The sequence below is a fragment of the Mustela nigripes genome, chromosome 1, assembly GCF_022355385.1.
Source record: "Mustela nigripes isolate SB6536 chromosome 1, MUSNIG.SB6536, whole genome shotgun sequence".
Lineage (NCBI taxonomy): Eukaryota > Metazoa > Chordata > Mammalia > Carnivora > Mustelidae > Mustela > Mustela nigripes.
The window spans coordinates 153,154,360-153,166,266 of record NC_081557.1 but is presented as its reverse complement, the minus strand read 5'-3'; the positions used below and the strand labels follow the sequence as shown (position 1 = coordinate 153,166,266).

Sequence of the window (11,907 nt, the reverse complement as noted above, 5' to 3'; positions counted from 1 at the left end):
AGGGAGAAGGGGGTGGGATTATGGACATTGGGGAGGGTATGTGCTTTGGTGAGTGCTGTGAAGTGTGTAAACCTGGTGATTCACAGACCTGTACCCCTGGGGATAAAAATATATGTTTATAAAAAATAAAAAATTTAAAAAAAAAAAAAGATTCCCACCCCCACTACTTACCAATTTTGCTTGTTCATTTGTTGATTCAGGAAACATTTGTTAAACATTTACATGTACGAGACCGGGTAGTAGTTGCTCTGTGATAATGATAGCAGCAGTATCTGACTTTGTGGGAGTGCACTGATCAAACCACAAGCTCTGAGGTCAGACTGCCACTGATGAATTGCAGCTTGGCTACATGGGAACTGTGTGAACATGGACAAGTTAATTCATCTCCTTCAGTCTAGTCCTCTCTAACTGGGGATGTATTAGGCTTCTGTTGCTGCTGTGACAGATTTCCACAAATTCAGTGGTTTAAAAACCACACAAATTATCTCTGTATTCTATGGGTGAGAAGTTTGTGGGCTCAGCTGGTGTCTCTACTCCAGGCTCACAAGGCCAAAGTCAAGGTGTTGGTCAGCCTGGGTACTTATCTGAAGGTTCCCAGAGAGAAGCTGCTTCCATGGCACTCTTGGATCCTTGGCACTCTTTCATTCCATGGAGTTGTAAGGCCAAGATTCCTGTTTACTTGCTGGCTTCTTCTAGGCTTTAAGAGGCGTCCACATGCTCAGGCTTGTGACCTTTCTTCATCTTCAAAGTCAGCAACAGCTTATTGTTCTATCAGATTAGCAAGTTTTCATAAATTTTTTGTGAGGCTTAATGAGGAAATAAAAAGCTACTTTGATAAATCTGGTGCCACAAAACTAAATATTTTGGTTCTTTTAATGGCTGACCTTCTCATGGCTCTGAGATATATCATGGTAGAGATTAGCATTTTGCCTGTTTTGGGTTTTTTGGTTTCTGTTTTTTCCCCCTCAGGCTAAGGTTGTAAGTAGAGTATAACTTCATGGCCATTGAGAAATCAAAGCTCACGGCAAGCACCACGATAAATGTCCAGATTAGGGTTAAGTGCCATCTCGTGAGATAGGTTCAGCATTGCGGATTATGATCATAATCTTTTTTAATGAGAACAAATACTTGTCACGTGGTTCAATGTTTGCTGCTTAATCTGGAACTCAAAAATTTTTTATGGTACAGTCTTAAGTGCTGATTAGTTTTCTCCATATACTATGTATACTGTGCTTGTATGTTTGTGTTTTAGCTTGAGAAATGGATGAAAATTACCCAACAACAAATGAAAGCTTTCAAGAAAATGTGTGTAATTTGAAATGACTCCTTTCACTAATGGAGAAAGTTCTCGTCCTAGGAAAAGATTAATGTTAAGGAATATGATGACTATTTCAATTATTAACCATTGTTCCATCTGCAAAGTTTCCTTAAACCTTTTGGCTCATAAATTATAACATATTCTAATTTTTATTCCAATTAAATTCTAGAAATAACTATAAGTTTAAATAGTCAAAAATTTTTTTAAAGATTTTATTTATTAGAGAGAGAGAGTGAGAGAGAGCAAGAGAGAGCAAAAGTGGGAGGGAGTAGCAGACTGTCCACTGAGCAGGGAGCAGGATCAGGGGCTTGATGCCAGGATCCTGGGATCATGACCTGAGCTGAAGGCAGACGCTTAACCAACTGAGCCATCCAGGCACCCCAGCAGTTAAAATATTTTAATGCAACTTCAGAGGTGCTTTTCACTTCTGTTTCAGAGGCCCTTCTGTGGAATTTCACTGATGAATGTCCTTATCCTCTGACCACCAAATGACACTTCTGTTATCGTTTGAATACTCTGTGATCCCCTTCTAACTTAATGCTTCAGCTCTGCTCTTTGTGTAAATAGACTAAATTATTCGTTCTTCAAGATCTATTTGGAATACAGATGTCTCTTTATTTGTATGCTAGTTTGTGTAACTATCTGTGTATCTTAAAAGTGTGTATCAGGCCATCAAAACTATTTATCACTTTTTATATGTAAGGCATTGAAGGAATTTAAAACACCTTTAAACCTCAGCCTCCAACCAACTCTGGAGGAGCTTACATTTGCTGGTTTGTGGATTTTTGTTGTTGTTGTTAAACTGCCAGTAAACACTGAATATTTTCTCATTAGGGCCTTGCTGACGATTTTATTTATATTGTAATCACTACCCTCACTCCAACCATATGTACTTTGACTTCACTCTAGACCTAATTATTGTATTTATCGCTTAAGGTGGCACCTACTAGAATCTAAGTTCCCTGAGAGCAAGGATTTCTGTTTGTGTTTTCTGATGTATCCCAAATGCTTAGAATTGTGCCAGGCACAGAAGAGCCACTCAGTAAATATTTGTTGAATGACTGAATGTGTATTCCATGTATGCATTTTTCATATGTAAAACAAACATCTTCCATATGTAAAGCAAACAAGATATGAACTATATGCAGAATGGCCCTTGGCTTACCATCTCACTGCTATCTCCCTGCTCCAGGACAACCAAGCAGCCTCTCTCTCTGGGACTATCTTCTCCCAGCTCAGCAGCCTGCTTTCCCCTGTGCACCTCACAGTCCAGACTCAACACAGCAACCAGACTGGTCCTATAAGTCCAATCTCACAGCTCAAAGCCCTCACTCAGGTTTGAGGGGGTGGGAACATGGTTTATAATAAGACTGTAATGATCTTCCCGGGTCTTTCCTGAACTGTCTCCTGATTTCACTTCCCTCCACTCTCCTAGCACTTGGCCATGGCCCTTGCCATTTCTACTGATTAGTAGCACATGAGCATGTGCTAAGCATTCTCCCTTTTCTTCAGCTCTCTGCTTGATTGTCACCATGTCAGAGTAGCCTTCCCAGCTCATGCTGAATGAAATAACATTCCCACCTCTACATCACTGCTTTTATTCCTCCTAATCCTGCCTAATTTCTTCAGAGCATTTACATTTCCACTCACATATATATTATGAGACTACTATTTGTCTCCCCCATCATGTTGTAACTTTTATAAAAGCATGAAGTTTGGTTTCAGTGCTATATCCCTAGAGAATGCCAGACACACAGAAAGCATGTGATAAATATTACACACAGCATAAGTATAATGAATAAATGTTCACAAAAATAGAAGGCTTGCTTGCTTTTTTAATAATGTGAGAACTTAGAGGTATTCTAATTACTAATATTGATGCAAGAGCACAAATGGCAAGTGATGTTTATTATATTTAGGTATCAGTAAATCAAAAAACAATGCAAGCAATAATAAAGTAATTATTATAAGCTTTTGCTCTGAGGCATCAAAAGGCACATTTATACCAATACTGCTTCCTCTCCAACCACGCCCGCCCCCACTTGCTGTGCTAGGCATTCCTCTAGAAGCCTCCTTTATTTTTTATTTAACATTTTTTTAAATATATATATATATATATATTATTTATTTGACAGAGAGACAGACAGAGATCACAAGCAGGCAGAGAGGCAGGCATAGAGAGAGGAAGAAGCAGGCTCCCCACGGAGCAGAGAGCCCGATGTGGGGCTCGATCCCAGGACCCCGAGATCATGACCCAAGCCGAAAGCAGAGGCTTAACCTGCTGAGCCACCCAGGTGCCCCTTATTTAACATTTTTAAAAAAGAGTTTATTTATTGGAAGAGAGCGAGATGGAAAGAGACAGAAAGAAAGAGAGCAGAGGGAGGGGGGGAGAAGCAGACTCCCCACCAAGCAGAGAGCCTGATGCAGGGCTCTATCCCAGGATCCTGAGATCATGACCTGAGCTGAAGGCAGAGGCTTAACCAACTGAGCCACCCACGCGCCCCTAGAAGCCTCTTTTAAAGGTGTTGAGCAATTAATCTCATGTATAGGAAATCTTGTCTATAAGATTGCTGCAGGCTGGGGGTAGCAGCGATTTTTACCACATTTCTAGAAACAACACAAATTACAGATTCTTGGTATGTTAACACATTATTAGTAGGAAAAGAGGTGACAAAAAATGTTATGTTAATAAATCAGGGTCTTTACTGCACTGTCAGTATATGTGAACAGAGTCAGGAGGTAAATTATGAATATTCAGGGTTCAAAGTGAGAAGTGAGTGTGTTGAGATTAAAGCCTCAGAGGTAGAGGACACTCGCATACTCGCCTAGTGAGTGAATCGATGAGTCTATCTTCCATCATAGGAAATGGAAGGTATTTTCTCTTCAGCTGCTTTTTCTTTTTGAGAAGATATTTGGTGATTCTTCCATTTATGCTCTAAAGGAATTATGTTGTTTTGTTACATTTGAGATTCTCTGACTGTATTTGTCTCCCTTCCTATTATTTGCCAGTTTATTTCCTGGGAAAATTATTTATCATATTTCGAAAATTGGAAGTCAGTGATGAAAGTTCTCCCTCTCTTTCAAAGATCTTATTATTGTCATAAACTCATAACTGTTTTCAATATTTGTTTTATTCAATTTGGTGTCTTCACACATTGCCTGCCTTAGGATTTGCGGTTTCATTTCAGAGCCAGAAGACTAATGGCCCATTATCAAGGCTGTAGGAATGCTGTTGCCTGTATCCTCAAATGCTAGAATTAAACCATAGTTTTAAACAGACAGTACATACCCATGAAAACATCCAGATTCACTTTGGATTAGTCACAGTAAGAAAATTAAAAAGGCAAAGTAGAATTCATTTTCTTTTAGTTCATATTTATTTCTAACCATAAAGGTATGAGCAAGGGGTAGTTTTTAAATTTTTAATCACTCCAAACTTAATTATTTCTATTTCTTATATAGTCAAGATCATAATACAGTGGAAAATAATGCCATCATAAGCAACACACTACATATTTTTAGGGATTATTGAAATATTTGTATATGATTTCTTTTTTAAAAGTAATTTAATGTGAAAATTTTCTAATATCAAGAAACTGTTTTTCTGTAAACCCTGTAGTGGTTATTGGACCACATTGTTGGTGATCAGTGAGAAATAGTTACTTCAACCAGAAATAGAATGTTCTCTAAAACGATTTTAACAGATTGAAGTCTACATGTTTTTGGCATTGGTACTTTTGGCGGCATCCCTTATTCTAACATTCATAAAGGTGAAATGGGTTCATATTAAAAGACATTTCATTAATACCTCAGCGCTCTCATAAAACCAAATCAATGAAGGTAAAGTAAAAGAAGTTACTCTGTTTAACAAGTAGTTACATAGCACTTACCATGAGGCAACCTCTCTGGTTTGGGTACTTTGTAAATTGAAACTCTTAATCCTCATCACAACCTCATGAGGTAGTTAATATTCCCATTTATAAATGAGGAAAGGTTTAAAGTCTAAGGTCACGCAGGTGTCAGGTGGCAGAACCCAGATCCTAACCCAGAAAGGGACTCCTGAACCCACCTTCCTGATCCTTGCTCTCTGGCCACTTAGCAGCATTTTCTGTGAGTTTCTGAATGTTTTCTGGATTTTCGCTTCCTCTGATGGCCTCATGTTATGCATAAATTTTGTAACACTGACTAATCCACTTCCTTTGTATCACATTTGCCTCTCTTTGCTGTTTCTTATTCACTTGACTGGCTAAAGCAACTGACTGAAGTTAAGGAATCCAATGTATATTAGTAGTAACTGGATTAAGTTCTCATTGCCTTAGACATAGATGGGTTGTGATTATTCCCCTAAAGTCCTTGCTATAAAATATTTATGTTTGCCTCTGAGAGAAGGTAGTATACAATTTTTAAAAATAACTTTTCTGTATTTAGATATTGATAAAACCCTTAAGTCTTTGAGAATGGAAGGAAACTTTTCATATGTCTGTCTGAATTTTGGCTCACTGTGAGATATTTTTGGTGTTTGTATGATAAGCACATATTAAATTCTAAACTCTGACATGGGAGAGATAAAAAGCTATGTAGGGATTAAAAGTTTCCTTTAGTTTCCTCTGGCTACAGATTTCCTGATGATTAAGTTTAGTCTTGTTCATGGTGACCAAGGAATGTCTCTTGTATTAAATTTTATTCAACTAAGAGATTCTTGTTTTTAACGAGCTTGAAGACAGTAATCAAATAGGAGGTTCCACTATGGATAAAAAGCCAACCTGTATCTTAATTTTGGGTAAGGACACACAGAAGTGAAATACGAACCCATATTATGCATTAGTAAAGCTTTAATTTTCAGGGTGTCTTGAATGAGTTAGTAAATCTTTAACATTAAAATAAGTTCAATGCTGAAATATCAAAGAAAAGGCAAAACTGCCCCCTTTTTTTCTCAAGGGCTTATTTAAGCCTTTAGGAATTTTTCCTGAATAAAATATTAGACCTTACGATGCCTCTGTGCTTTGGTTGTTGTTACTATGCAGTATGCCTGAGAGCGTTTTTTATTCTTTTTCTTTCCAGATGACAGAAATGATGCTCAGGAGAGTAGCTTAAGAGACTTAATAAAAGAGCTGCCTGACACCCACTACTGCCTCCTCAAGTACCTATGCCAGTTCTTGACAAAAGTAGCCAAGCACCATGTGCAGAACCGCATGAATGTTCACAATCTCGCCACTGTATTTGGGCCAAATTGCTTTCAGTAAGTTAGTGGAGTTTTGCTTTTACTATTACATACCACTTTTTCTTTATTACTGCCTGAAATCACTTGGGTTGTAGAATCATGTTTCAGACTGAAAAGTCAGCCAATTTATGTTGGAGGAGTTCTATCTTGCTATTGGGCATTTTAGCCTTGATTTTCATCCCAATTTTGAAAACAACACATATGCCTTTTCATGAAAGCCATAATTTACAATATTTCCAACAACTTTATTTAGAATTCTGGAAATATGTTTTACTTTCACTAAAAAGGACATTTAAACATTTTAATCTGAAGCATCGATTAGCAGAAATGGAAGGAGTACAATATATTGCATAATTTTTTAATGTGATAAAATCATTGCTAATAGAAAAATACAAGCTCATTTTGTCAGTGACAGAAAAACGTAACCTTTGCTACATTTGTTTTCTAGGAATAAACTAGACTTTAGGAATAAATAAACTCTCTTTGGCGGGTGCTATCACACTGGCCACAAGAATTTTTGTAAAACTTTTTATTTTCTTTTCCTTTTTATTCCTTAAAGGTCTTTAATTGTTGATATGTGAAACATGATTTTGAAATCCAGGGACTTTTCTTTTAACTCTCCTATTAACCTATTAATCTCCACTGTTATCAAACATATTTCTTCTAGTTATAAGGACAGAGAAAGAATATACTCACACTTTAAAAGCTCTCATAAATTCTCAGCAATTTTTAAAGTAGTGTATCTGTTTATAGAGTCAGTTGATCTATAGACTCATTCATCAACCCAGAACTACAAATATTACAGTCCTCAGAATAATTGTTCAGTATAAACTCTGGCTTAGATCATAGTAGTCCAGGGTTCCAGAACATTCATAACCTACGGCGGGAAGTTCTACGTTTAAAAAAAACAAAAGCATTTATTTGAGAGAGAGAGAAAGAGAGAGAGGAGAGTGCATGCGAGCACATGTGCACACAAGGGCCTGGAGGGGTGGAGGGAAAGAATCTTCAAGTAGTCTCTCCGCTCAGCACAGAGCCTCCCCGGGGCTGGATCTCAGGATCCATGAGGTCATGAACTGAGCTGAAATCAAGAGTCAGACGCTTAACCGACTGAGCCACAAAAGTGCCCCCAAGAAGTTTTATTTTAATAACTATTCCCATTGTAACTTAGAGATTTACATTTAAAAAAAAATTTTTAAAGATTTTATTTATTTGTCAGAGTGAGCGAGCAAAAGCAGGGAGAGTGGCAAGCAGAGAGAGAAGCAGGCTAGCCAATGAGCAAGGAGCCCGATGCAGGACTCTATCCCAGGACCCTGGGATCATGACCTGAGCTGAAGTCAGATGCTTAACTGAGCCACCCAGGCATCCTGAGATTTAAATTTTAAATAGTAGCATTTCAGAGGATACGTTAGGGTCTTATGAATAAATATCTCAAACATGAGCTGCACTAACTTCTTACTCATGAATTTTGTGTTAGAGAAATAAACTGTATTTATTCTTTTTACTCCTATGCTCAGAATAAACCTTTGGTGATCTACATGTAAGAAATTAAGCAGAAAACTTTTCAGTAATTTTGAAACCCTAGATTCTAAGAGAGGTGAAAATGAATTTTTAAATAGAATAGGTTTTTTAAAAAGCTTTTATTTTCTTATTTAAGAATGAGAGAGAGCACGAGAACATGCAGAAGAGTGGGAAGAGAAGAACAGACTCCCCACTGAGTGCAGAACTCAACATGGGGCTCCATCCCAGGACCCTGAGACCAAGACCTGAGCTGAAGTCAAACTTAACCAGCTGAGCCACCCAGGTGCCCCTGGAGAGCTTATTTTGTAACACACAGATCAACACTTCATGGCTAACTTACTGAATTGGCCTTGATCTAGAATTTCTGATAACCTGCTTCAACCAAATATCAAATAAGTAATGAATTTTTACTATAGGCTCTACTAATCAGTATAGCTTTTAAGCTTTTTGTATTGTGGTAAAATATACTTAACAAAATTTACTATTTTGCCATTTTTAAGTATACAGTTCAATGGCATTAAGTACAGGTGTATTGGTGTGATCGACTTGGTATGTATTTCTAAACTTACAAATATAGAAGTTGCCACTAGGTACTTTTCTCATTGAGATAGAGTGTAATTTTTAAAATAACTGTTTATTGGGACACCTGGATGGCTCAGTGGGTTAGGCCTTTGCCTTTGGCTCAGGTCATGGTCTCAGGGTCCTGGGATAGAGTCCCACATTGGGCTCTCTGCTCAGCGGGGAGCCTGCTTCGCCCTCTCTCTCTGCCTACTTGTGATCTCTCTCTCTCTGTCAAATATATAAATAAAATCTTTTAAAAAAATAAAAATAAAAGAGCTATTTATTGAGCTCTTACCAAGTTCTATACTGTCTCCCTTATCTGCTTGATTTTAAAGAGGCAAAAGTTGTTTATGTTGTTCTTGAAGTTCCTCTGTCTAGCTTAAGGAAAAGCAAACACTTGAACTCCAGTGACCACACTTAGCTTTCCACTTAGCTTTCCACTGACCATCTTTATCACATGTATGGACTAAGATTCAAGGATAATTGTCACATGAACCACAAAAAGACAAACAAAGGAAATGCTTTTCTTATACCCAAGGTGAATATATTGTCTTAGTCAATAGACAAGGAAGAGTTTTTGTTTGTTTTTTAAATAAGAGAACATTCTCATGAAATAGTGTTAACTTTTGAAAGAACATAAAATTTCAGATATAAAAAGGTATTGGCTATGAAATTTATGATCATAAAATGGACGAAAGTGCACCAAAAATTCAAATTCACCAACAAAGTGAATGTTCGGTACTCTCAATGCTGGGCTTCTGGGTGGCTCTGTAATTACAGATTTTCAACATGTAATTCCAGTTATTTGTTTATTAAGTTTAGATGATCATGTAATATTATCATTGTAAATACTCAAATAATATAGAGGTATAGAGGATAAAACTAAAGTATCCCATGCCAACCTCTCCTTCTTAGGGATAAAATCCATAACCACTACGTAGATAGCCTTCCTTCCTTATTTCTGAACATGGCCATAAATCTTCAATTTTTAAATGTAAGTCTGATCGTGATGCATGTATTTTGAAGCTTTATTTTTCTTACAGTAGCAGTGGAACTTATAATACCACTCTACTTACATACCCCATTCTTTAACTATTGAATATCATGAATTCTCCCTAACTCGGTTAATTTTCCCTGTAATGATAAGCACTGAAGTGTCAGTTCTTATTAAGACAGAGTGGTAGTGAACATATTGAGTGTTGTAACTTTTTATGTACATCCGAAACTATTTCTCTAGAATAGATAACCTATAAGTGGAATTGCTTGGCTGAGGGATTTATGCATTTTAAAATTAATGTGTGGTGCCGTTCGTGAGACTATAACAATTTATATTATTCTTCCATTGGTGTTTAGGAATACTCCTTTCCCTGTAACCTTGCTATACTGAGTTTTAACACACATTTAAATACTTCTTGATCTAATGGGAAAAAATGCTCTCTGAATTATTTGTGAGATTGTATATATATTTTAGATTTATGTGATGGGTGGCATTAGTATTTGTGTTTCTCCGTAGTTTCTGCTTCTGTCTTGTGCTTGCTTTTTACTTTATTTTATATCTGTGGCTCTTCTTGCTTTATAGGAGTTTTTTAGGTTTTCTAAAAATTAATTCTTTGCTAAAAAAGTTACAGAACTTTTTTCTTATTCTGTTTGCCTTTTAGTTTTATGGTGATTTATTATATTAAAATTTTTAAAATTTTTAATTTACTTGGATTTGTCAACTCTTCCCTTTTCTGTTTATTGGGATTTGTATCTTGCTTAATAATAAACCTGAATACTAGTTCTTACTTAAAATATTGTCTTAATAATAACCAAGATATTACAATATATATTCTTCTGTTTTATTTATAGTTTTTTATGATTACCTCTTCACTTTTATTTAGAATTTATCATGTGTCATGTATAGATCCAGTTTGATTTTCTTCAAATAGATAGCTAATTGCTGCCAAATAATACATTGAGCAGCATTAGCATTTGCTAATTTATAATGTCAACTCTATCACATATTAACTTTGCACACATACATGAGTTTGTTTCTGGCTTTTATATGCCTCATTCTTGTGCTCCTTTATTTTTCTATCAAATTTTCTCTTTCAGAGGAATTTTGGAATTTCCCTGGTAAGTAGTATGTTATTGTTTTTGGTTTTGTTTCTGTTTTTTTAAGATTTTATTTATTTATTTGAGAGAGAGAGAGAGCGCTAGCTCAGGAATGGGGAGGAAAGGCAGAAGGAGAGGGAAAAGCAGGGTCCCTGCAACTTGGGGCTCGATGCCAGGACCCTGAGATCATGACCTGAGCCGAAGGCAGATCCTTAACTGACTGAGCCACTCAGGCACCCAGGTATCTCATTGTTTTGATTTACATTTCCCAGATGTTGAATATCTTTTCATGTATCTATTGGCCATTTGTACATCTTTGGGGAGATGTCTGTGCAGATTCTCTACCCAAATTTTAATCAGCTTTTCTTTATTATTGAGTTAGAAGTCCTTCATAATTTTGGATGTAAGTCCCTTATTAAATATAGGGTATACAAATATTTTCTCTCATTCTGAGTTGCCTTTTCATTTCCTTTTTACATTTTAATTCCAGTATAGTCAATCTACAGTGTTATATTGGTTTCAGGTGCACATTGTGGTGATTCAGCAATTCTGTTACTCAGTCCTGGTCAGGATAAGTGTACTCTCAATCCTCTTTGCTTATTTCACCCGTATCTCCACCCACCTCCCCACCGGTAACCATCAGTTTGTTCTCTATAGTAGTGTCTTTATCTGCTTTGATATTGGGTAAAGCTGCCCTCTTAGAATGAATTTGGAAGTTTTCCTTCCTCTTCCGTTTTTTACAATAGTTTGAGAGGAATAGGTATTAACTCTTCTTTAAATGTTGTTAGAAATTGCCTGTGAAACTGTGAGTTCCTGGGCTTTTGTTTATTGGGAGTTTTTTGATTACTGATTCAGTTTCATTGCTAGTAATCCATCTGTTCAAATTTTCTATTTTTCCTGATTCAGTTTTGAGAGGTTCTATTTTTCTAGGAATTTAATACCCATTTCTTCTAGGTTAGTTCCAATTTGTTGGCATATAATTTTTCATAGTACTCTCTTTTAATCCTTTGCAATTCTGTGGTTTCGGTTGTTTCTACTCTTTCATTTGTTTGAGCCCTTCTTTTCTTTCTTTCTTTTTTTTTTTTTAATTTTATTTTTTAATTTTTTTTTTACAAGTCAGGTAAAGCCTATCAATTTTGTTTTTCTTTTCAAAGAACCAGCTCCTGGGTACCTGGATGGCTCAGTCAGTTAAGCA

The 11,907-nt window shown here is 36.4% G+C and overlaps 1 protein-coding gene across 11 annotated transcripts in view; it reads left to right on the top strand.

Annotated features, from left to right (window-relative positions):
* Positions 1 to 11,907, top strand: part of FAM13A (family with sequence similarity 13 member A) — a 362,150-nt gene that overhangs the window by 86,350 nt on the left and 263,893 nt on the right. For 10 of the 11 annotated variants that reach the window (XM_059375944.1, XM_059375935.1, XM_059375924.1 and 7 more), the window contains exon 4: positions 6,380 to 6,557. The exons of the other annotated variant lie outside the window; for it this stretch is intronic. In XM_059375944.1, coding sequence (XP_059231927.1) covers positions 6,380 to 6,557 — 178 coding nt within the window. The remainder of the gene's footprint in view (positions 1 to 6,379; positions 6,558 to 11,907) is intronic. 11 annotated transcript variants of the gene reach the window in all.